Source organism: Myotis myotis, unplaced genomic scaffold (genome assembly GCF_014108235.1).
Source record: "Myotis myotis isolate mMyoMyo1 unplaced genomic scaffold, mMyoMyo1.p scaffold_m19_p_13, whole genome shotgun sequence".
In the NCBI taxonomy this organism is placed as follows: domain Eukaryota; kingdom Metazoa; phylum Chordata; class Mammalia; order Chiroptera; family Vespertilionidae; genus Myotis; species Myotis myotis.
Window position 1 is genome coordinate 42918322 of NW_023416317.1, and position 26892 is coordinate 42945213.

The 26892-nt window shown below is 37.7% G+C and overlaps 3 protein-coding genes and 1 pseudogene across 10 annotated transcripts in view; 3 read left to right on the plus strand and 1 right to left on the minus strand.

The window, feature by feature from the left end:
• The window catches only part of CMC1 (C-X9-C motif containing 1), a 72039-nt gene extending 67347 nt beyond the window's left edge, over positions 1-4692 (plus strand). The window contains exon 5 of one of the 3 annotated variants that reach the window (XM_036332817.1): positions 4659-4692. In XM_036332817.1, the coding sequence (XP_036188710.1) occupies positions 4659-4677 (19 nt within the window). In that variant the 3' untranslated portion in view covers positions 4678-4692. Of the gene's footprint in view, positions 1-1078; positions 4135-4658 lie in introns of those variants that run through there. The other 2 variants (XM_036332816.1, XM_036332819.1) reach the window with 2 other exon arrangements.
• AZI2 (5-azacytidine induced 2) lies at positions 1-22478 on the minus strand. Of its 6 annotated transcripts, XM_036332804.1 has the most exons (9): positions 22339-22475; positions 17869-17945; positions 16709-16926; positions 13683-13808; positions 12392-12491; positions 10924-11072; positions 6902-6960; positions 2934-3052; positions 1-668 (listed from the first exon to the last, which is right to left on the minus strand). In XM_036332804.1, exons 3-9 carry the CDS (start codon positions 16919-16921, stop codon positions 256-258), a joined length of 1179 nt encoding a protein of 392 aa, XP_036188697.1. In that variant the 5' UTR covers positions 16922-16926; positions 17869-17945; positions 22339-22475; the 3' UTR covers positions 1-255. The 6 variants fall into 6 exon arrangements, with proteins under 6 accessions (XP_036188697.1, XP_036188698.1, XP_036188701.1 ...); XM_036332805.1 differs by lacking the exon at positions 17869-17945; XM_036332808.1 differs by lacking the exon at positions 13683-13808.
• ZCWPW2 (zinc finger CW-type and PWWP domain containing 2) overlaps positions 4725-26892 on the plus strand; it is a 97930-nt gene continuing 75762 nt past the window's right edge. Inside the window, exon 1 of the mRNA XM_036332813.1 lies at positions 4725-4747. The gene's annotated coding sequence lies outside the window, so the exon portion shown is untranslated. The remainder of the gene's footprint in view (positions 4748-26892) is intronic.
• LOC118668613 overlaps positions 22220-26892 on the plus strand; it is an 8226-nt pseudogene continuing 3553 nt past the window's right edge.

Below are 26892 nucleotides of genomic sequence, written 5' to 3' on the forward strand. Positions count from 1 at the left end.
TGTCTTTTTGAAACACCTCAAGTTTATTAATTTATTAGTAGTACATATCTGATTCTTAGCCAGAATGTGAAGCTGGAGGGTTGCTCTCATACTGGAAAATCAACTACATAATACGTTACAGTATGTGCAAATGTGTACATTGAAGAACTCTGCAAAAGTTTAATCGAAACCTGCTTTCAGTTTATTAAATAATTTCTCAAGAATACTTGCGGGAGGTACAGCAACCTCATGACCAAGTCACATATCTCTTCAGAATTAATTCTTATAAAGGCAGTTTTGATTACGTTGATCCAAGTTATGCGGGGGTGGCAGGATGGGTAAAGGCAAAGTTTTATTTTTAGTTTCCCCAAATGCTGTTTCACTTGATTTAGGAGGGCTTGGGAGTACCCAAGAATTGTCTTCCAGAGAATTTCTGCCATACGAGTAGTGTTCCTGAAAGTTTGAATAGTCATGAGGAATAGGTCTCTCATTATCTGTCCATGATTGGAGAATTGCTTTCTCTGATAAAATCTTTACATCTCCTGGTAAAGGGGGAGATGTGGTATGACAAAGAGTTTTGCCATTTGGTGAGAGAGGGGGGTGTCTTCTGTATGTTGCAGTGAAATTCGTCAAGTGCAGTTTTGTGCTTTCTTTCCCAAGGTCTTCCATGAATCCTACAGGGGCACACGCTAAAAGAGAAAAGTACAGGCCAAATGTTAGTTGTCATGGCATTTTTTATCATAAAATTAACATTAATTGGTTGAATTTATAACTGGAAGTAAAGTGAACATTTCCAACTTAGGGAAGTCACTGCACTGTTCCAGGTATCACTCTTCTCACTTGCAAAATGGACACAGCATAGTAATCCTATCCTGCCTGTATCATTGCACTATTAAAGGTGAAGAATTTAAAATTTTTAAAAGTGGGAAACCAATAAAGTTAAAATACAAGTAAAGATTCTGTTCGGGGCTCTTAATGTGGCTAGAGAAGGCTTGCAGACTTTTTACTTCAGTAGAGAATAAGAAGGCTTTCCTCAAATTTCAGTATTTATTATTAAGTATCATATTCCTTTATTTATTCAAATCTTTTTTTTCCATAGGTGGTCCAAAAGCAAGTTTTTTTTCACAAAGAATTATATTATGAATTGGTGAGACCTAAATAATATGTGTTCAGGCTTTTGTGAATAAAAACAGTTTAAATAACAGCTATAAAATAATCCAGTATCTTATGAAATACATATAATGTAAGTTCTGCTACTGTCACAATATAAGCCAAGTTAAAAAAAAAAAAAAATTTCTTCAGTAAGCATGTAATGGCTTAGAAAACAGACTGCTCTAACGCTATTGTTTAGCCACAGTCAAAACAATGGTAGTATGAGATTTTGTTACTCTTCCAATTCCTGGGCAGAAAGATCATTTATCCTAAGCCAAAAAGGATGCCAATTGCAACTGAGCTCGACTCTATGTAGTTTGAGAACAAAGCAATTGAACCACATTATAAAATAAGCTCTGTCTTTTTACTTGGGAGGAGAGACAGGAGTGAGAGAATTGGAAGTAATACTGTTCAGCTTTTGGACAGGATGGTATTGTAGTCAGGAAAAAGGTAATCTAGTCTTGTCTCTGTCTACTCCTCAGAGCACTGAATTTTGTAGTGAGGAGTGGTGGCCTCAAGCCTGCCACTGTTATACGAAATGTCCTAGGAAACTTATAGTTCAAAGCACTAAAAATTTATCACCAGCCCAAGACACAAGAATGAACCATTTCTAAATAGGGAAAGCATTTTTCCTTTATTATTATTTGGAAATTATATTTATTATATAAATAAAGAGCCACGCTGAAAACTCACTGCAAAATTACTGTATGAGTCCCTTTTAAGAGAAGTCTTATTTCTACCATCAACTAATATTCCTTTATATATAACCCTGGCCACTAGAAAACTCAAGGACAAAATGAACCATAAATTAAGTGAGGACCTGCCAAAGCACTATATTATTTTGTTTTGATTCATAAGTCACTAACTGTAGAAAATGGAACAAATTCTGAACTTAGTTTTCCTTCACAATATGCAACATTTCCGCCCACTAGTGTATACTCCTGAGGAGAGCTATTTATAAAATACAATTTTATTTTATTTTTTGCACTCTAGGGACAATCTGAAATATAAACAATTTAAAACTGGATAATGATTATTTTTTGTAAAAAGTCATATCATTACTTTAAAAAGTAAATTTTAGGGCATTCAAATTTATATCACACAACTTCTCAGAAATACAACTGTTATGTAATAAAAGGTATAAATGCACTGATTTTTCTCTGAGGTATAAAAATAGCTTTGGCAAAGTAACCACTACTAGTTAACACAAAACTCTAAAAGTTTAGTCAGCCAAACAGGTAAAATATGAAAGGAAAAGCAATGAAAATTTTTGTTTGGCTGAAGGGGATAAACATCTAGCCTCTCTTCTAAATAACCTATCTTTCATGGACAGAAAAAACAACTTTGCAAAAAATGAAAACCAAATAATGAATCAAAGTTACTTTTTTCAAAGCAAACAATTGAAAGAGCTAGGTCTTTGGTATACTCTGTAATGAAAAATAGCTTTGGGTGTCTTGGTGTTTTTTTGTTTTTTTTCAAATATATGAAGTACTTGTGGTAAAAGGTCAACTAGAGCAAACTTAACACCTCAGCCTTATACACATAAGCAACACTTGGCTGAGAAAAAAAGCCACAAGGGGAAAGAATACAGTACTGAAGAAAAAACACATCAGCAACACCTTTATGTGTGAAGTTGACCAGTATGAGACTGAAGCCAAAGCAGAGACTGGGTAGGCTGTGAACATACTACATATTCTTTGGCTTATCAAACTCATTTGATGAGATTTTGATAAGATACGATAGCTTAGTTGCTCTTCAAGCTTTTGGCTGGAATCAGTGGTTTCCGGCAAACATTGACTTGCCTTTCTTGATCGCAGTTGGGGTTTTCAGTTTTCTTAGTAGTTCAACCTGTACTTGAGTCACCAGATGTAAATTAGACATTTCTCTCTTCAGCTCCCAGTATACATTTTGCACATCATCACTGAAATACAGGGTTTAAAAAAAAGTTAATGGTCATTCTTCTCTTTATGAACGGAAGAGAATAACTTTAAAATAGAAATGCTCACATTTGTATTTCTGCTTGAATTAGTTTTGAGATGATGTAAATTAAAACTTCCTCATTAAATAATTGAAAGATACTTAATTAGGGCATTATAACAAATGAAAAGACTTTATTCATAATAATAACACTGACCTAATTTCTAGCAATTAACTGAACTATACTAAAAAGAGTATTATGAAAAAAAGTATTCTAACCAATGAGTTTCCTATAGTTCTAGTCTCAGAATTGAGATTTTATCATAATTACAGTGCAAGTGTATTAATACATTTAATAGTAAGGAATAACTGATCAAGACTAAAGTGATATTCATGTATGGGTTTTAAATTTGTATTTATCTTATGATTATTCTGTTTTTGACACTGTGAATTGAAATACTCATATCAATTGCTGAATGTACACCCAAGCCCCATTAAAATAAAATATGGGTTTCATGTATTCCATTCTTTTATGTTTGACTGGGCTGTCTCATACTGTTGGTACTAAACCAATGTGACATGACAGCATAAGACATGAAAAGCCAGATGATTTCCTGGTACGGGGGGAAAAACTAGGGAGAGAGGATCATATGAAAAAGAAATAAAAACTTCACAAATGCCTCTCGTTTTTATGATTAAAAGTATTTTTTACCTCAGTTATCTGATAAATTATGTTAGTTATTTTAAACCTAATTTTTAATAACTTTCATCTTCAACTAAATATTCTTATTTGGATATTCATGATTTTATCCCCTTTTTAGGTCCTTAACTAACTAAATAAATCAAAATCTACAATATATATTTTTAACTTTGCTGAACTAGAATACATAAAATATTAGAGTAAGAACAACTGTTACCATAATGTCAAATGACCAGTATTGTTTCGTACAGGTTAGTGTAATTTTAGTAGCAATGAAATAAAATTGGACAGATATGTCACTTCATGCTTTAACTTTTGTCTAGCTTTAAATGAAAACCTTTTAAAACAAATTTCAAGGAATACTCTTGATACTTAAATCTAATGTCCTATTTTAATCACAGAAGCAACAGATATATTAAAAAACAATTATTTTGAATTATGTAAGGTTACATATGTATTTTTCTCAAAATATTCCATTCCATTCAGAATGCTTTCAATAGTAGCAGTGGAATACTTTCTACTGCCTCTAAGAGAAATCTACAGGTTTTAGTCTGTTGTAAACATCACTTGTTCACCAGTAGTCTATTAAAAATCACAGGGCTGCCTGGCTGGCATGGCTCAGTGGTTGAGCACTAACATATGAACCAGGAGGTCACGGTTCGATCCCCAGTCAGGTCATATGCTCATGTTGCTGTGCAGGAGGCAGCCGGTCAATGATTCTCTCTCATCATTGATGTTTCTCCCTCACCCTCTCCTTACCTCTCTGAAATCAATAAAATATATATTTTTAAAAATCGCAGGGATTTTTTGCAGGTTTTTGACAGGTGTGAATAATTATGTCACAAAAATTAATCCACTCTACTTCACCAGTAAACATCTGAGATGGTGCTACATTGAATGTTTCACATAGGAACCTATCTTCATTGTGAAGAGAGTTGTTGGTCCTTGATGCAAACCTGGGCATTTGGTGTGCTTTCCGGAGTTACTCATTACATAGCAGTAAGTATAAACACTGTATATGTGCTAATAATTCATGGAGACAGTCACAATATGAATCATGCTGCCTAAAAGTAGTGTTTCGTTATTGGCATGAGATGGTATATCAGTACCTGACTTGTAGAAAAGAAAAGCAAATACCAAGATAGTGTTTGGATACTGGAATATCAAACATATTTAAACATTCAAAATAGCTAAGCATATAAAATAAAAGAGAATTATCATAGAGGTATTAGAAGCAATGTCTGATACAGATTTTCCAATTCAGTTTAATGAAGACTGCTTATAAATTATGTTAAACTAACAGCTAGATCACGAACTTGAACATCTATCTAGTCCAGGGGTCCTCAAACATTTTAAACAGGGGGCCAGCTCACTGTCCCTCAGACCGTTGGAGGGCCAGACTATAGTTTAAAAAAAAACTATGAACAAATTCCTATGCACACTGCACATATCTTATTTTGAAGTAAAAAAACAAAACAGGAACAAATACAATATTTGTATTTGCATGTGGCCCGCGGGCCGTAGTTTGAGGACCCCGATCTAGTCTTTTTCTTTTGTCCTTAATGTCACCTGGATTGAAAACTACAGATATAAATATCTGAAATTATTACTAAGAACAAGCTCTCCCTCTTGTGGATAACGAAGTAATGGCAGTTACTTTACAACTAACACTAAAGTGCTATAGTGTTACAAATTTATTTTTAATTTTTAATTTTATCTATTTAAATAAAATGTTTAAATATTACTCAAGTGGAATTGGAAAAGGAAAGTTGTCACCCACAAATCTTTAGCAGAGTTCCAACTAATCTTCACTTAACAAGGCATCTTTGAGATTATACTGCAGTGCTGACCCCCTTTGCCCACCCGGCAGGGGATTAAAGTTAAGTTTTGCTTTAAATGCCATGCAAGCAAAATCCTAGTAATATATATGGTTTCTATAAAGAACTTGTAAAACTACTCAAACACTGAGATGCAACACTAAAGCATCCAACATGAGAACACTAAAAGCAATAGATGAAACAAACAAAAAAAGTTGTTTGAGCATTTATTATATGCTAGGCACTTCACCCACATTCTCAGGCCAACTTGGCAAACTAGGTTACCGAATTTTACTTGAGGATACAGGTCCAAGAAGAATTTACTTCACTCTAACATGCTGCTGCTCAAAACCATCTTTTAGTTATCCAGTCTAATAACTGACTGGCTTTGGGGGGGGGGGGGTAACATTTTTCATAGCACCCACAATATGCATATTGTCAACACAACCTTATTAACCCCCTTAAAATATTTCATACTTCTAAATCTTAAGTGTAATGAAACCTTTTTATCTACATATCAAGAAGGGGTACATGTCCTGCTTACAAAGTAAAATTATATAAAAGCCCAGTTTTCTTAATTGACACTATACATTTACCTCTGATGGTTAGCATTTTTTAGCAATAACGTATTTTTTGAATTAAAGTGTGCAGGTATTTTTTTTTAAGACATATGCTTATTGCACACTTAAGAGACTACTTTTGTTCTTATCCCAGAAGGATAATTCTTTTAAGAATTTATGTTATACCAAAGACTAAGGCTGTCCAGGTTTATCCTTAAGATAAGTGATATTAGTGTAAGAATTGCATAAATCTCTATGTATAAATTAGGATTTATTACAGAATACTTCTACACAATTAACTCTCTAATATCCTACCTAAAATATTATTGAATGTTCAAATATTTTGTTTAAGGCATTACATTATGCACCTTTCTACTAAAGTTCAAGCATATTTTAAGCATCAGTTAAATCAGCGGTTCTCAACCTGTGGGTTACGACCCCTTTGGCAGTCGAATGACCCTTTCACAGGGGTCGCCTAAGACCATCCTGCATATCAGATATTTACATTACGATTCATAACAGTAGCAACATTACAGTTACGAAGTGGCACCGAAAATAATTTTATGGTTGGGTCACAACATGAGGAACTGTATTTAAAGGGCCAGAAGGTTGAGAACCACTGAGTTAAATGTATTTTATATATTGTGATAAACATTACATGCAGTACCCAAGTAATATCCGTTTTTAAGGCTAAATAAAAAAAACTAAGTACCTATATACAAAGTAGTCTATAGAAGAAGAATGTATTATTTTTGAATGCTGAATAATGTTCATACCTTGAAATGCTTTGTCTTTGGAGATCTCTGCTCTGCAGATTGTCTTCCTGAGATGGATCCTGTCATTTGTTTTAAAAAAGTTTAAAAGTTGTTACATTCTATTTATTCTCAATACTAGACACATCTTTCAGATGAGTATTATATGTCTATAACTATACAGCATAAACTAGATTTGATATTCAATTTTATGAAAACACCTCCAAACCTATACAAGATATTTCAAAATCAATTGTAATTATTTAGTCATTAATGCTTTAATTTTAAAAAATGCTCTTATGTAAAAGAATTTGGAATCTTACAAAATGTACTTCTGAAATCTAAAGTCTATATTCTAAAAAGGGTAACAAATAACAAAGTAATGCTCATTCAAGGTACATGTGAATGAATTCCATGAAAAAATGAAGTTTTATTGGTATTTCACTTTTTGATATTTTTTTAAAGTACCAAAATTTAACAGGTTATTTTTTAAAAAGATCAGCATAAACTTCCTTATTCCACAAGTCTATAAAATCCTTTATATATTTTAAGTTTTAGTGGTGTAGATTATAGATATGACAGAAAAAAATAACATTAAAAAGTAGATATGTTCAAGACAACTGTAACACACTTGTTTTCAGTGCATCATTTAAGGATCTGTAACAAAAATCACTATCATGGGTACTAATTCACTTGGCAGAAGTGGCCCGTATAAACTGAGAGAACAGAATTTATTTTTTATTTACATAATCTAAATATGTTTTAACATGGAACATTAAAAGGCTGTATAAGGACTTTGTGAGTACTGTGAACTTGGGTGAGTAAAATATTAAAATTTTTTCTATTATAAGAGTTAAAGCATTTTTGGATCTCTGATTATTCAAAAAATACCAACTAAAAATTCTTTTAAGTTGTTATCTTGGGAAGCACAATAGAGGGAAAAGAGAACTGGCCCAAGAGTCACGTCCATAGCATATGACCTTGGACATTTTTCTTTCCTGTTCTCCATAGGAGATAAAGGAATCACATCAGGTCACTTTTAGTTTCTTTGTATCACTGATTAAAAATATACATTCAAATTAATGTATACTGAAACATATATGTAGAATTGAAACCTTCATTTTTTAAAGAATAGTTTATTGACTTTTTTTTTTTTTTTAAGAGAGAGAGGAAGGAAGAGAAATATTGATATGAGAGTGTAACATCGGTTGCTATTGGGGATGGAGCCAGCAATCCAGGCTGTGCCCTTGACCGGGAATCAAACCAGCAACCTCCTGGCGCATGCCCAATCACCTGAGTGACAACCGGCCAGTGCTGGAAACCTTCATTTTTAAAGCTAATATTTTTTTTAAAATAGGACAGTTTGGGTTGGAAAATATTTTTCCAGCTATTGCCTAACAATTCAGAAAAATCTAATGTAAACTAGCATTAAGCACAAATGAATTGTCTCTAATATTAAAAAATCCAATTCCTAGCCAGTCACTAGTTTGCCTGTTTTCTAAAAGGAAGTATGGGTCCGTTTCCTGACTGGTGCCATATGATGTGGGAGTTTCCCATAAAGGGGCCGACCCATGGCTTGGGAAACATTGCTCAAGTTAAACAGCTTCTTGTACTAGAGGACTTCTCAGACCTTATAGTACACTATAGTACATTGTGAATGGGCTATTATTAGGGACCTTAGACATCTACACCATCTCCCTTTTACTGATCCAGTGTTTCCTATACTTCTTTGGCAATGGTGGCTGTTTTTCTCAAAGTATCAACTATACTGGATAACAAGGGCTGGAATATTGGGGGCTACAGAAAGTCTAAAACAGCGGTCACCAACCGGTAGTCCGTGAGGTCTGAAAGGTTGGCGACCGCTGGTCTAATAGGCCCATAGTGGAACTGACCCTAGAACCTTGACCTCATTAATACTAAACACTAATCAAATGAATTCACTAAATATTTAAGCAAACAAACAAAAAAACACTATTATGTTCACGTAGGATGATGTATCACTTTTCAGAAGGTACTATCTTAAAAATATTTATAAATATGGCTATAGTAGATATAAGATTATTAATGTGAACATATATTTCTCTCTTTGGCTTGCTTTTTGATTCTCATGCTGACTAACCAACACCTTTGAAACAAGACTTAAAATTACACATCCCACAATGTCAATATAAGATTTCAATCTGGAACCCTTGATGAATTAAGCATTTCCACTCTTCCCTTTCCTGGTTTATTTTCTTATATTAGTTGTAAGCATTTTTAACTTTATATCTCACCTTTCCCTGCCAAATAAATTCCAATGAAGGTGGGGACCTTTTTTAAAAAAAATTATTCACCCCATCTCACCTTAGACTCAAAGTTTCTTAGTCTCTCAGATTGTTTTATCAGTAGTAAGAAGTGATAAAGTTTCTTCTATCTTCAAGTCTGTTTCTGTGATTTATGATAGATGAATAATTAAACTAAAAGCAAATTTATCCCCTAGCACCATCTAGTGGAAAAGAGTAATAAGAACTGTACTATAACACATACATACCACAATTATGAGCCAAGTTTTTTATGATTCCATGATACTGTTTCCTACTCTATAAGGAAATACCCATTATGTATACAAGCTATCAACTTATTTGAAGTCGAATGCATAATTTATACATTCTGAGCTTTTGACAGTTATAATTCAGAGCTTCAAGGTGCAGATTTTTAGTTGCAAGTACATCTTTTTAAGAGGAGCCTCTCAAGGCTACTGGCGCCTGGGCTTGTGGGAAAGGATGCTAAAAGCCTTTGAAGGAATTGTGGAACACAGTCACAGGTTCAAAGCTGGGAAAATCAACTTGAGATGTCAAATAGGAAAAAAAACATTTTGGCTCTAACAGGAATTGACTGTAATTTTTGTACTGTTTCCCCTTTATCAGGGTTGGGGGCTCCAAGACAAGTTCTTCGTTCAGTTCACAGCAATTCATTCCATCAAGGCCAAGGCAGGATGGTATTACTCTTGATTCCTGGCTCATTCTTAACCAGTGGTCACCTTAGACAAAGACTGCATTGTAGTAATGAGAGGACTGTCAGCTCTATATAAGGACAGTTGGGATTCAGAAGCAGATCCTGGCTGTCTGTCGGGAAGTGTTGGAAGTAGTCTTCTTTTAGTTAGTGATATGCAGAGGCACCTCGAGTAGGTGACACAGCTCAATAGTGCTGAAATGCTCAGATGGGCAAAATGATTGAGCTGAGAACTAATTATCCAGCCGGGTACCTTAGTTTGAAATACATGACTATATATATGATGCATATAAAGGCTATCTGAATCCATAACTTTTAAAATTTGCATTTGCTGCACTGCTCTCACACCACCCTGCTTCTCCATCATCTCTTCTTTTTATCCTTGGCATTATTTGCTATGACATCGGAAAACATGTATCCAAACTTGTTAGAACCCAATGTAAAATATTAGTAAATAGACTCTTGGTGAAGACAGACAGGCACCTGTGTTTTAATAGATGACTTTAAGCTAACCACACTTAAGCAGCTAAGTAGGGTGTTTTGGGTTTGCTCTCCTCTCCCCTGCCCCAAATTCTTGAATTCTCAGTTATTTGCTGAAAATTAAACTTGCCCCAAAGTATCAGACTTCTGAAAACAAGTGGCCTCTGTAAAGTCTTTTTTAAAATTCTAAAATCAAGTTGTCTCTTGTGGTATCTGTATTTATTAAATTATTAAGGAAAATAAAAGGGAAACAAATCCGAGTTGTCTTTAAACCAGAGGAAAAAATGACTTAAGGAAATTGAAGGAAAGGGAGTTTGAAAGAATGGCTTTAATACATTAATAAGTAATAAGCTTTATAAAAGTTAGTTTTTATACAACAAAATTATATAATCCTGGGATTATGCTAAAAGTATACAGTATATCAGATTTTAGCACAAACGGGAGGATAAAGGTGAATTTTTCAGAGAATGTAACTCTAAGTAGTTAGAATTTGTTAACTCTGTGATTTTATCCCTAGTTAAGTCATTCATACAATGCACACAGAATCTGAATTTCTCAATTTAACTCTGCAGTACCGTTTGTTTGGCTTTTTGTAGCTCTATTCTGAGATTATTACATTCTTTCTTCATCAGTTCTAGTTCTTGTTCCAAGCCATGGATCTTCAGGTCACAACTCAACTTTTCCACCTCCCAGTTTGATGAAGGTGGATTTAAATTCCTTATCACTGAAAAAAAGAGGGACATCACAATTTTTTTTCTGTCTTCTACTTACAATTCAAAAAAGTTATGCTAGTAACTAATATAATATATGGAAAATTAGTAATAGTTTTTTAAAAACAGTAATTGCTTTAAAAATCTATGCTAATTAGAATAAAAAATCTAGCAAGCATTGTTTTAGAATGTATTGTTCACCCCTATCCTTGATTTTCTGTGTAGGTTAAAGTATAAATTGGTCAGCATGGAACTTCAAGATATATACTAGTCAAGCATATGCTAAAATTAGATTAATAATCTTTATATAAGTCAAGGTTAAGACAGTGACAAAAATTAAAGTGAGTAAACTGAGGCTCACTCCACTAATCACTCCACATAGTCCTTTCAGAGTATAAAGTTTGACACTTAAACCGAGAACATTGTCAAAACAATTTTATTCATAAACCTTCCACTGTAGACCCCTTGATACAACTGAATACTGACTTATCCTGATTTCGTTCTTTAATCTACCTAGAAAAGTCCCACTAAACTACCATAAGAGATCTCATCTCAATCTCCTATCAAAAGGTCTCTCAGAGGCCTACTTTTCAGCTTGTTTCATTAGAATGTTCATGCAAACATGCTAATACTCATATCTCACAGACCTAACTTTTCACCCTAGCAACTCACTGCTCATCTGCACATTTTAATAACCTTCAGAAAAATTTTTTAAAAAAGTAATTGTAACCAGTCCATGACAGTATGTCTTAACAGTGGACAAAAGATTAGTGGGAAGAAAAGCCAGGACATACCAGTGGGCAAAAGGTTTTGACAAGGATGGGGTTCTACTCCTTTCTTCATCTACTTTATCACAAACTAGCCCTGAATAAAAACTTCCTCCACCTCTCCCCCAGGAATAGTGCAATTTTTTTTTTTTTTTTTTTTTTTTTAAATATATATTTTATTGATTTTTTACAGAGAGGAAGGGAGAGAGATAGAGAGTTAGAAACATCGATGAGAGAGAAACATCGATCAGCTGCCTCCTGCACATCTCCCACTGGGGATATGCCTGCAACCCAGGTACATGCCCTTGACCGGAATCAAACCTGGGACCTCTCAGTCCGCAGGCCGATGCTCTATCCACTGAGCCAAACCTGTTTCGGCACGGAATAGTGCAATTTATAGCTAAGGAAAAGTTAAAAGGAGTTGAAAGCAGAATAAATTAACATAATCCTAAAAATTAAATAAGTTAAAGCCGTAGCATACAGATAAAGTTAAGTGATCATGGATATAACACACGAACAGAAAATATGTATTAATCCCGTTAGAATATTTATAACAAGTGGCATACCCTGCTGAGTTTCCACCTCTGTTCTTAGCTGGAGGAGTTCTACTTCTTTAGACTGCAGCTGTTCATTCAATACTTTCAAAGATTCAGAGTTGTCTTTATTCTAGTTAAGTAGGGAAAATGCCAAATTACATTCAACAAAATCTGCAGGTGATATTATATATTAATTTTCAGGTAGATGTTGAAAAACTGATTCTAGCCTTTTAAAAGCAAAGTGGGAAAATGAACTCAGTTTTTCACTAATCTTTTTGTCTTTTTCTAACTTGGGACATAGTATTCACTGGCCTTAAAAAAAAAAAATACTGACAAATTCTACCATGTCCTGATTTTTCAAAATAAGTGAGTGGTGTTAGATGTATTTAAGTCCTAACATCATTATATAGACTACTACCAGTGCACGAATTTGTGCACGAATTTGTGCACGGGTGGGGTCTGGCCAGCCCGGCTCCAATCGGGGCGGAGAGGGGCCGGGCTTGTCAGTAGGAGACCGCGGGAGGTTGCCTGGCTGGGGAGAGGGGCCGTGGGCGATTGGGGGTGGGAAGGGGCTGTAGGCGGTGAGCCGGGCGGCCCACTCCTGAAAGGGGTAGGGGGGCTGATCAGGGGTCAGCAGCCGTGGGAGGTTGGCCGGCCAGCCCCACCCCTGATTGGTGGGGGGGCAATCAGGGGCGGAGCTGTCTGGGGAGAGGGGCTGCAGGCTGATTGGGGTGGGGGGGCCGATCTGGTGTGGGGCCGGGTGGGGGAAGGGGGGCGATCAGGGACAGGGCTGGCCAGGGGGCAGGAGGTTGGCTGGCTGGCCCCACCCCCTGATTGGCTGGTTCGCTGGCCACAGTGGGTGTCATAGCAACCAGTCGTTGCAGTGGTTCCAGCATTCCGGTCACTGGCTTTTTATATATATAGATAAATTTTGCATAGAATTAAGTTGCAAACATTACTATTAATACTTTCTTAAAAATATATATTTTATTGATTTCAGAGAGGAAGGGAGAGGGAGAGACAGAAACATCAATGATGAGAGAGAACCATTGATTGGCTGCCTCCTGCATGCTCCCCACTGGGGATCGAGCCCACAACTTGGAAATGTGCCCTTGACCAGAATTGAACCCAGGACCCTTCAGTCCGCAGGTCAACGCCCTATCCACTGAACCAAACCAGCTAAGGCTATTAATACTTTTTATTTTTGCCTTGAGCATATTTATTTTTAAATTTTTATTCAATAAGTATTTATTTCTAACTTTAACATCTTGAATGAGAAAATTCATTTGCAATATTTAATATTCTTTTCAAACCAACTTACCATTTTATCCAATTTGCTCTTTAAATTATCTCTATCAATGCAAACCTCTCGATATGCATGATAGGCCTTATTTACTTGTTCTCGTCCCACAGAACTTGTTTCTTCATCTAATAAAGCGCCTGTAAGCTAATGACATAAAATAAGAAAAAGCTTAAAAGGGTATTCTACATAAAACAATTAGTCTTCTCATGGCATCACATCTTACTTTAATCACTGTAATACAGGAATAAAGCCTGGACTGTAATTATCTGAACATTTTACTTCCATACAATTAACCTTTACTGATTAAGAAAGCAAAAAAGGACAGAATATTTTTTAACCCTTTGCGGTACAATGTTATTTTTTGAATTCAAACAGTCTGGTCCAAATTAATTGACGGGATTGAATGTTGAACTTTTTAATGTTCTTATTGCTCGACGTTGGACCTGCTCCTAGCGCCTGGTCCAGGGGTCCTCAAACTACGGCCCTCGGGCCACATGCAAATACAAATATTGTATTTGTTCCCGTTTTGTTTTTTTACTTCAAAATAAAATATGTGCAGTGTGCATAGGAATTTGTTCATAGTTTTTTTTTTTAAAACTATAGTCCGGCCCTCCAATGATCTGAGGGACAGTGAACTGGCCCCTTGTTTAAAAAGTTTGAGGACCCCTGGCCTGGTCTGTCGAGTCAGCCTCGAGGTTGGACCGAAAAGGGTTAAAGTATTCTATTTTATGCTTTTACAATAGAACCTCAGTTCTCAAACTCAATTTGTTCCAGAAAGCTGACTGAAAAAGGAATCATTCCCCCCCATTAGAAATAATGTAAACTGAATTAATCTCTTCCAGACCCCCAAATGATTCCCTGTTTTTGTTTAATCTTTATTGTACACAGTACATGTCTAATATACTGTTTACTTTATAAATACTATAAATGCTTTAAAAATGAAAAGGACATTAAATATAAATGAAAATTTAACAAAAAGGAAATGAAATGTACACTAAAAATGAAAATTTGATCATAATAAGCAGCAATAAAAGCAAAAAAAAACATGAAAATATTCACAGCACAATTTCCTGAGATGTTACAATGTAAAGTTTAGTGGTAAACTGACTCATAATCGCGCATTCTCTCTTTTGTCGCCTGAGAGATGAATGACTGATCATACAGGTATCAGCATGAAAGAGTTGTCGGGTTGAGAAGTGAATTGTTCAAGATGGGAGATGTTTGAGAACTGAGGTTTGACTGTACTTATTAAAATACTAGAGGCCCAGTGCATGAAATTTGTGCACTCGGGGGGGGGGGGGGGGGGCGGGCAGATCCCTTAGCCTGGCCTGCACCCTCTCACAGTCTGGGAGTCCTTGGGGGATGTCCGGCAGTCGGACATCCTTAGTGCTTCCTCGGAGGTGGGAGAAGTTCCTGCCACCACCACTATGCTCGCCAGCTGTGAACCCGGCTTCTGGCTGAGCGGTGCTCCCCCTTTGGGAGTGCACTGACCACCAGGGGGCAGTGACGGCATTCAGCATATGCCCCCTGGTGGTCAGTGCGCGTCATAGCAACTGGTCATTCTGCCATTTGGTTGATTTGCTTATTAGCCTTTTATTATATAGAATTTTATACTTTACAGTATCTTTTTTATAACATTCACTTATCATACTAAAACACAGTACATCATTTTTTTATAGTCCTTAGTTGTTTTCCAAGTCATAGTATTTACTTTCCATTATGACAAAAGGTGTCAAGGAAAGGATGGATTAGTTCATTAAATCCTATATTATTCCAGAATGGGAATTAATAGATTATTGATCACAAAGTACAGAAATATTTCCAATGTTAACTAGACCGAATCACAATATTCTTCTGAACTTTAAAACACACACAGGTATGAGCTCCAGAATGTTACTTTTTCTCACTTTATCCCAGAATGTCACAAATTCATTTAATCACTATTAAAGTAAATTCATATGAATACATAGAAATTATGAATAATTTTTACAACTGACTCCTCTTCTCTTATTCCTCCAAAAGAATAAAACTTTATCAAGTTCCATCCTTGAGTTTTCACAAGCAGATAATTTATTTCCTTGTTTGCTAAGGAACCCATTTCCTTCCCCCTTTATTGAAGCTGTTGCTTGTGAAATATGAATATGCTGATCTGAAGAAACAAATTAAGCTAAAACTTTAAAACTCAAAAACAAATGGATAAGTGAGGAAAATTTCCTAATACACAAAGCCAAGTAGAACTGATGATTCATAATTGAATCATCTACCTTGCTGTATATTTTACAACATTTAAGAATGTCAGGCTCTAACCGGTTTGGCTCAGTGGATAGATAGAGCGTCGGGCTGCGGACTAAAGGATCCCAGGTTCGATTCTGGTCAAGGGCATGTACCTTGGTTGCGGGCACATCCCCAGTAGGGGGTGTGCAGGAGGCAGCTGAGCGATGTTTCTCTCTCATCGATGTGTCTAACTCTCTATCCCTATCCCTTCCTCTCTGTAAAAAAATCAAAAAAATATATTTAAAAAAAAGAAAAGAATGTCAGATTTCTTCAGGAAAAGGTATATAGACCAAATTTTATCAGTTAAAAAGCACTATTCTTGTTATGTGTATTCAAAAGCAAAAGAATGCTGAGGTAAAGAAGATGTAAGTCCTGGTGAAGATATGATTAAGCATATAATAACACTGTTCCAGGCGCTTTCTCTTTTGACACTTGATTTCCTTTATTGGCTATAACTTTTGCACAGATTTTAAGATCCTGAATAAAAACCATACAATTATGAAGGTAAGGCAATCTGAAAAAGAGGTTAAGAAAAATATCTGACATATATCCCTCCAAATTGCTAAATCCTATTCTATAAATATTCCCCCAGCACAGCGTATGTGAAACATTGCTATCTATCAGTACAGTACCTAGGGTTTTGAAGTTAGCAGTGAGTTATCCTTGGAAATTTAGTACAACCATGTAAGACAGGACAGAAAAATATTTAATACTTTAAATATTTTCAATTGTTCTTTGGGTCACAAAACATAATGAAGGTAAATAATTACCTTTTCTTCCAAAAATCTTATTCTTTTCTTTAGGAAAGAGTTCTCTTTTTCTGAATCCTTGAGTCGTTTTTTGATGTCTTCATATGCAGTGACAAGGGCAAAATGTGAAGCAACAGACTCATCTGAATATATTGAGACCGGAGTCACTGTATCTCTCCTATGGGCTTTTTCATGATTTAGAATGCAGATATCATCTTCTACCAGTGTATCCATGGCAGCTATTTAAAACAGTAAATATATATAATATAAATGTCTCACTGAATAAATGAACAGAAAAAGAAGGAATATTTAGAATAATGTGAATATTGAGGCAATGGTTCAAAATTCCTGTTTGTTTTAGAGGCAGTATAGTTTATGGTTAAGAGCATAGACTCTGAAACCAGACTGCGAAGGGTTTGAATCCAAGCTCTACTACTTAGTGTCTATGTGACTTTGGGCAAGTTGCTTAACCTCGCTGCCTCAGTTTCCTTAGTTATAAAGTATAAGAAATAATAGCAACTACTTCATAGAGTTTTTAAGAATATTAAAATAGTTGATATCTATAAATCACATAAAACCATAATCTCAGCTATTAGTAAGTTTTATAAAAAATTGTGAAACACCATTTTCAGTCAAAAAATAAACAATTTTAAACTCTTTATACCCATATATTTCTTCCTCATCAACATTTCCATTCTTAGATATAAACAGCAAGTTTATAGCCTCTCCAATTATAAATTTTCAAACTTTTAGTATAATTCATTACCTTATTATTATATATTTTAATGCATACTCCACTATATTCTTTCCATACCAGTAACTGATTATATTTGTTATACATTCAAAGTAGAAGACAAAGAAATTAACATTTGAGTGTCCACTATGTCCCAGTAACATGTACATTATTTTAATATTATCTTATTTAAATTCATCCATATAATTCTATGAAGCAGGCATCATCTACATTTGGTTAGAATTTGAAGGGTAAAGCAATTTGTTCAAAATTAAATCTAGTAGAACATTAGCTTTGTAACGGCAGAGGCTATGGCATGTTTTTTGCTTATCATTGTGTCCCCGACTCATCACTGTGTGGAAGATACTCGATTATTGAATGAAGAATGGTAGAGGTAGGATTCAAATCAAACTCTGAGTCTAAAACCTAAAAGAAGCCAATTACTTACTTAGTTAAAATATACTCGCTCTTTACATCTACGTTTGTTGTTAGATTCAGCATTACTTCCCCACCTGAGTTATGTTCCTGAAAAAACATGATGAAAGGAGAAATAGTAGCTGAAACCTTTTAAGATCTCATGGGAAAGACAAGGTAAGAGGGACTGTAAGCCATAAAAGAACCTAAAAAATCCTTTAAATTAAGACACCAAATACAGCATTCTAAATGAGGACTCTCAATGGTGTTTTATGTATCTTAGATTAGTAATTAATTGATGCTTGAAAAATGTTTTTATTTACCAGTCCTTGCTTGAGATAACATTTGATTGCTTACTAGTGTCAGTCACTGTTCTAAAAGTATTTTAAGTGAAGAAACTGATGTAGAAGAAATTTAAGTAATTTTCCATAGTAACACAGTAAATGGAGAGCTGAGATGTAAACACAGGTGCAGAATCAGTTTCACTATGCCTGCATTTTTATGGAGGTTTCATTACATAAGAGGCATAATCCAGCCCCTCTCCACTACCCTGAGGTCTAAACGTTCCAACCCTCTAATCAGATGGGTGGTTCTCCTGGCAGCCAGCCACCATCCTCAGGTGCTGTCCAAAAGTCATCTCATTAACATAAACCCAGTCCTGTTGGAAAGGGCTTGTTATACCCCTAAATAACAAGACACTCATTTCACTTTTATGGCTGTGATGTGATTTCAAAATTGAGGATGAGACCATGTAGAGGGGAGGTCAAACGTAGGTTTACATTCATGAGTATGTGAAACAGTTTATTCTTGTATTATTTTTAATTACTGTAGTATTTATTTGTATTACAACTGTAGAGCTACTTTTGTTCACTCCTGTATTATGACAAAAGATGCTCTCATAGTTTTTATCCCTCAGTAAATTCCAAGGGTTTTGAGAGCTGTGATATATGAGAAATATTATTTTGGTTACCCAAATGACCAAATATATTTCTTATAAAATCACATACTGCAATAATAATGGAGAAAGAAGGACACAATTTGCCAGATCAGGTGGATAGGAAACAGAACAGTAGTTCTTAAGGCTAGGGGAGGGACATAAAGAAAAAAATAGAATCAAACATTGTTAATCAGAATTATTTTAAAAAATCTTAAATTTCAGTCTTCACTACAGTTAACACTGAGAGGACCCTCAGTTGAGATATGCTACAAATGCTGGGTGCAACACACTAGAAAACAAAGAAATACCTGACACCAGACTGGTCTTTTTTCTAGGGATAAATATGATTATCTTCTCATATTTCATCATCATAATATCTACCATTAATTGCTCACTTACTGTATGCCAGGCTTCCACATGCATTTTTTTCTATTTAGTACTATTATTCTAATTTATATACAAAGTCTTGGAAACAAATACTTTAATAACAGATACATAACTAATCAGTGGCAAAGCTGGGATGTGAACCCAAATAAGCTTCCAAATTTATATCCTTTTAAAAAATTTTTATTGATTTTTTTTTTTTTTTTTTGAGAGAGAGAGAGAAAGGAACATTGACTTGTGGCTCCAGCGATCCATGCACTCATTGGCTGACTGCTGCTCTGACTAGGGATCAAATCCCCAACCCTGGCATATGGAGACAACATTCCAACCATGCTACCCAGCCAGGACCAAATTTAGGCTTTTCTTTTTTTAAATTTTTTTTTATTGATTTCAGAGAGGAAGGAGAGGGAGAGATAGAAACATCAATGAGAGAGAATCACTGATCGGCTGCCTCCTGCATGCCCCCTACTGGGGATCAAACCCGAAACCTGGGCATGTGCCCTTGACCAGAATTGAACCTGGGGCCCTTCAGTCCCCAGGCTGACACTCTATCCACTGAGCCAAGCCAGCTAGGGCCAATTTTATGCTCTTAATACAACATTCTGAGAGGAAACATAGCGTGGAATCTGATATTACCAACAATAATCTGGACAAGGCAGAGCTCAGTGGTAGGTAGAACTCTGGCCCAAGATTCAGAAATCTAGGTTCTAGTATACAATCTGATGCCTTGAGTATTACTTTACTTCCCCAGATCTAAATTTTCCCACCAATAAAATGATAGGGTTGAACTACATCACTAAGATGCCACCTTCCTAAATTGTGAAGGCAAAATTTTAATCTGAACATGGGATGGCAACCTAGAGATATAAGGGAATTCACATTTTTGCCAGGAACTGAGTAAAAGGTATGTAGTACTAGTCCACACCAAACTTGGCTAGAATGATGACTACCAGATAAGAAAACGGAGGCTCAGAGGTGAGGTAAATTTGCCTAAAATCACTGACAGTATGTGACAGGTAGGGTTTAAATAAAGGCCCATTTGTTACTTTCTTTTTTCTATTCTATATTACCTTTTTGTCTTCCTAAGTTTTTTTATTGTTAACAATAGTGAAGATGTCCTCCTCCCTTTGCCCACCTCCACCCAGCACCCCCACCCTCACACTATTGTCTGTGCCCATGGGCTATGTATATATATTCTTCAGCTAATCCCTTCACCTTCCTTTATCCAGTTTCCCTCCCACCCTCTAAACGTTGTCATTCTGTTCTGTTTATCTTGTTCATTAGATTCCACATATTAGTGAAATCAATGGTATTTGTCTTTCTCTGACTGGCTTACTTCACTTAGCATTTCCATCATGTTTCTACCTCTGAAAAGCCAGAATAGCCCTTCACAGAGTAGACAAGATACTATGGAGCAAGAATTAAGTCTTATAGAAGACCAACACTCCTTTCTCTATTTTAATGAATAATTAGAGGCAGGAATGGCCTAACTATTTTATAAAGGGGTTATAAGTGCCTTTTTTTTCAAGATACTGTCATTCTATCTATGTATCTCAGCACTCAAACACCCTATAACTCAGTGAGTGCCCCCAAATGTACTTAGCACCAGATATACAGTATGAAAAACTTCCTTCTCATTTTTATAACCCTCACTGATTTATCTCACTGTGTCAGTCTGAAATGAATTTGCATGCCCAGGAATCATAAGAATTTTTCAGGGTTAACATAGGTATAAAGAGCAGTTTACTTCTTTTCATTCCTTTCATAAAATAATACATCTCAATGTAATTGAGCACGTATGTAGTTCACTAAATGTTACTAGTGTTAGCAATGAGTATTCTCTAATAGCGGTATGACAACTATAATCCAGAATATAAATACCACATTGGCTCTGTTCATGAATTATGGAAAATGTCACATTTTATTAATCATGACAGCTTCTGTGTTAGTAATTAATATTTACCAAGTGTTTATAGTATGTCAAGCAATACGCTTTGCCTTTGAGGGAAACTGTCTTGTTTATTTTTAACGATTCATTAAATCTACATTAAGACCTCTGAAGAGGGCAAGAAATCCCTCTTATCACCAGTGGAGCAACTGAGAAAGACAAAAGTAGAAAGTGTGGGAGCCAGAAATGGAAATCAACCAGTTGACTCCAGAGCCAGCAAAACTCGTAGAAACTTTGCTTTGGTACCTTGGAGAGTAATCCTTAATACCACTGGAGAGGCAGAGAAAATGGAGAGATTTAATCTCTTACCCAGCGGCACAAACAGAAAAATCAGCACGCAGATCCTCAGTGAATGTTCTGACTTAATCCAGTGGATTTCCCATGACACTATACTGTCTCTTTAAATTAAAACTTTACATTTGTACACAACTCCCGATTTTAGAAACAACAGCGCATTAAAACTTTATAATAACCCTGTGAGGGATGCACAGCTCCTCGTTTACACATGCTTGTAGTGAGTGATCACAACAGGTTGGGAAACTCGATATGGCATGTTTAGAGAACTGGAATTTAAATTATGCCGCGAGATCTTGCTCAATCCAATTTAAAATTACAAAAACAAAATAGCGTCTTCCACGTTTAAGAGGCACGGGTCAATTCCAATCCTCGTACGTCACTGTCTTTTATCATCTTAGCATTTTTCTAACAACACATCCCGGAGCGATCTTTGTTTTCCTCTGTTCTGCAGTTTTCGCGAGTCTCTGGTTTGAGTTCCCTGACTGCAGGGCCGCGGTCTCTGCCTACCTTGCAAGTTGCAGTCACTCAGCAAAAGGTCGCAGACCGTACAACGCACAGGGGAGACACTGGCGAAACGAAGAACACCTACTGCCGGCCTCGACAATGTGCAGGGGTGAAGTCCACTGCTCGGGCGCCCCAGGCAGTACCGCCCTAGTCACGCGTCCCTCTTACGTTTAGACATAAAAGCAGTCTCCATGAATGAAATAAAACCGAAGACGTTCCCGTAAGTCAGAGTCCGGAACGAAAATAAGGAGAAGTAAAGCGAAGGACCAGGATGGGCCTGGAACAGCGCGGGTGCGAGGCTGGCAGGGGGCAGGGATGCCCAGGCGTGGGCTGCTCCCGGCCACAGAAAGGACCTGCCTCCGGGACGGCCACCGCGGCGGCCGTTGGTGCCGGCACTGCCCGCAACCCTCCCCCGGCCACAGCCCGTCACTCACCCCTAAGTCAGGCTACGCAGCGCCGCGGAGTTTCGATTCCCCAGCGTTCGGAAACGGGTCGCCAGGGGTCACCACGGGCTTCCGGTTTCCTCGAAGACACCGCCGCTTCCCCGGCGAAGGCCGCCCCTCCGGGTACACCGCGAAGGGCTTCCCATTGCTTTGGCCTCGGCTGCACCAGGACCGACCAGTGGGCTGGGGCCTGGAGGATCGGGAAGGAGTGGCCAGCCGGGGCAGGAGGGGCCGAGGCGCCGCCGGGAGCAGGCCCGTTACCCAGCAACACACGCGCGCGAGGCCCAGGACCGCGGGCGCTGGTCCCCTCAGCGCCCACTCCGGCCGCCCCGCGGCAGGGAAACGCGGCCGAGAGGGGCTGGCGGCGAGCAGCACCCGGCCGGAAGGGGGCTGCCGCGGTCCGCGCGCTCGGCGCTGGGGCCACGCCAGCAAACCGGAAGTCAGGCCCCACGGAGCCGGTGCTTGGAGGGGTGGGGAGAGGAGGAGGTGGGCGTGGCGTACTACGTATCCCGTGAGTCTCCGCGGCGGGCCGGGGCGGGCGGCGGCGACGCGAGGAGGGGAGGCGGGGCTGAAGAGCTGGGTAAGAGCGTTGTTCTCGGCTGCGAGGGGTGCGCGGGACCTCAACGGTGGTCCTCTAGCGCGTCCTTTTCACTTAGCGTCCAGTTGGGGGTCCCCGGGCGTGTGCGCTGAGTGTTCGCTCCGCTTGGCAGCGCCCTCACGAGCTGACCGCGCTGTCGCCTCGCGAAGGCTGGGAAACCTGGAACCACGCGCGCGTGGAGAGTGCGGGTGGCGGACGGGGAGTCGGGGGGCGCGCGGGGAGCCGTTCACCCCTCTGCTTCCTGGGCGCTGACTCGAACCCTTGGGCGATCATTTGAAGCAGACTCGGCGCTGAGCGTCCCATAGTTACTCCGCACACTGCTGTCTTTCAAAAGATGAAATTGGTTGAATTTAGGACAAAGCTTTGGGATTTGGGATTGTACTAGCTGCCCTGGAATTGCTACCACCTTTGTTTTTTCCTGGATGACATGCTTGAGCTGTGGAGTGAGGGCTCATTGAAGTTATATTGGGGGGTCGCAGCCAGTGGAGCCCCTCAAGCTCAAGGGCTGTTTCGGTTTAAAGCAGCGGTTCTCAACCTGTGGGTCGCGAACAATGAAAATACATCCTGCATATCAGATATTTATATTACGGTTCATAACAGTAGCAAAATTACAGTTATGAAGTAGCAACAAAAATAATTTTATGGTTGGGGGTCACCACAACATGAGGAACTGTATTAAAGGGTCGTGACATTAGGAAGGTTGAGAACCACTGGTTTGAAGGAATAAACAAGAAAATGGTAATTACAGGCAGGTTTCCCTCATTAGCTGCCAACTGGCAGCAGTGCCCTCACCTAGTGTTTTGGCCACTGGGGGCTTAAATGTTGTTACAGGTGTGTGTGCTGTTGGCGGTATTTTTGCATCGCCTTTTAATTCATCAGCCCAACTGTCAGCTCATCCAAGCACGGACTCACCTGTAGGCTTCTGAAAAATGCACAGCTTTTAGGAATAACGACCACTACTTAGTTACATGGCGTGTTCAAAATATTTAAATATCTGTATTCCTGTATTCATCTAGAAAGTCCATTCGCTTCCGTGTGTTGGGCCGGGGCATGGAAGAGACCAGTGGTTTTAACATAGTGGACAAGAATCCTGTTCATTTGCTTCGATAATGTGCCGTTCAAATTTAATAGTTAATTTCTGAAGTTCATCCATAGCCAATCAGGGCAGCGGAAGGGGGGAAAAATTAAAAACCAAGCGGTATGGTTTAGTTAGTAAAATATTGAAGAATGTTAACAAAATAGGAGTAAGTAAAGAATATAAGTTTAGCTTCAAAACTAAAATTATAGTTTTAGTGTAGACATTTAATCACATGGGGAAATGTTTATAATGCTGTTAAAGCAAATTGTCAGGTTCTGTTCAAGATTACAGACAGATATATTTCTATCTTTTCCTATTAAAACTACAATTACAAAGTAAAGAAAAGAAAATATGCACATAACAGAAAAGGAGAGGGTTGGAAAATAATCAGCGAACGGATTTCAGCAGATATCATGAGAGGAACTGGGTATGAGCATGTTATCAAAGGGAGCTCAGGAGCTTTGGCACAGAGCAGGCTGGACAGGTATCCATCATGGAGGTAGGACTTTTGCCTTTTCATTGTAGGTAGAAGAGCTCCTTTCAACATTTCTTATAAGGCAGGTCTACTGGTAGTGAACTTCTTTCCACTTTTGTTTGAGAAAGCTTTTATATCTCCTTCATAGATGAACGATAACTTTGCTGGATAGAATATTCCTGGCTGGAAATTTTTATCTTTTAGTGTTTTGAATATGTCAATTCACTCTTTCTTGGACAATAGAGTTTTTGCTGAGAAATCTGCTGATAGCCTATTGCAGGGGTTCTCAACCTTCTGGCCTTATAAATACAGTTCCTCATGTTGTGACCCAACCATAAAATTATTTTCGTTGCTACTTCATAACTGTAATGCTGCTACTGTTATGAATCGTAATGTAAATATCTGATATACAGGATAGTCTTAGGCGACCCCTGTGAAAGGGTCATTCGACTGCCAAAGGGGTCGCGACCCACAGGTTGAGAACCATTGATAAAGGAAGTGGTAAACTTAATTAAAGACTATTCTTCCACAACATTCTGTCTTTAAGCAAATGAGCTATGTGACTTCCAAGCTAATATCCTATACTAATAAAAGACAAACATGCAAATTGACTGTACTTTTGCTATGCCTTAAGCCATGCCCACCAGCCAATCAGAGCGACTATATGCAAATTAACCCAACCAAAATGGCAGCCGGCAGCCACAGAGCTGGAGCGAGCAGGAGGCTTGCTTGCTCCAGTGATGGAGGAAACCAAGGTTCCCTGCCTGCCACGGCCTGGCTCTGAGCTCCACTGAAAACAACGAAGTTTCAATTATAGAAGGTAAATAAACCCCAGATACCTGCTTTCAGCCAGCCGTGGCCACGGAGCTGGAGCAAGCAGGAGCTGGCTCTGAGTTCCACTGAAAGCAAGAAAGTTTCAATTATAGAAGGTAAATAAATCCCAGAATAAAAAAAAAGATAAAAAGGAGAGGCTGGGAGCTTACGTCGCCAGGGTGCTTGGCCAGCCTGAAAACGGCCCTCAGTCCCTCACCCAGACTGGCCAGGCACCCCCATGGGGACCCCTCACCCTAAAGGGGGTGTGGCCAGCCTGAAAACAGCCATCAGCCCCTCACCCAGGCTGGCCAAACCTCCATGGGGTGAGGGTCCCCACTGGGGTGGACATCCTCCAAGGGGTCCCACACTGCAAGAGGGCATAGGCTGGGCTGAGGGACCCCTCCCTCCCCCCCCCGAGTGCACAAATTTTTGTGCACCGGGCCTCTAGTAGATTACATAAAGGTCAATTGAGAATGGCCACATGTAAGGAAGAAATAACTAAACAAGCCTGAAATTAATATTCTCCTTGTTCAACCTATGGATATAATTCTAGACCGCTTATGGCACTATTACATTTGGTTGACAGTCTGAAGAGCTTAATTTTAATTATCTTTGTTGGATCAGTTATTTTCAATATACTGAGTAAGCTGGATACTCACAACCATCTGATATAGACCTAAAATATATAGATTGATTACTAAGTTTTGAAGTTGGCATTTAGCACAGTTAATCCGATTTCTAATTATAAATGTTTCCCTTGAAAAATTGTAAAGCAGAAGAATATAGTTGCTGCAAAAGATATCAGCCTTTCAGTATGGAAATGAATTGTTTCTTTTCATTCTAATTTGATTGCTGATATTAGAAGAAAACCATCAGTTATCTACATTATTAAAACAAAAATAATATTTATTAAGCATCTTGGAGCATTTATTAAGCTATAAACTATCCAGCAATATCTGCATAAACTAATCTCTGAATGATAAAGATAAATATGATTTTGCACTGATAATGGGCTCTTAATAAATTTCTGTTGAATCATTAAATATGGTCTACAGTTGACATAAAGGCACTGTTAATTAGATAAATGAAAGAACAGTCAATGTTAAATTTATATCATAGAGAAGATTAAGGATAAATGCATTTCAAAGCTTAAAATACAAATTAAGTTGTGCACTGGAGAAAAATCATGAAGGTAAGACAAAATAATTAGAGTGCTTTCATTTTGCATTGGTTTCTGCATATTTTAATTTTTTAATGTAACTACAACTATAACTCACTTTAAAGCAGTCTAGCAATGAAGTAAAACATTTATTATTGGTCTTTAGTGTACCAGGCACTGAAATGGGTTTTTTTCATATGCTGTTTCATCATTAAAATTAATATTTCATCCTATAAATTGTTATTACCTTCATCATGTACACATGATAAAATTATGTTCAGATCATTTAACTGGCTTGCCTTCACTTAAAAATATCATAGGAAATGGAGCCAGAATTTAAATCCAGAACTACAGTTATTCAATTGATACAGCCATCCTCATTGCTACATGTTTTGAGTATCAACACTGGTTAGGTCAGTCTA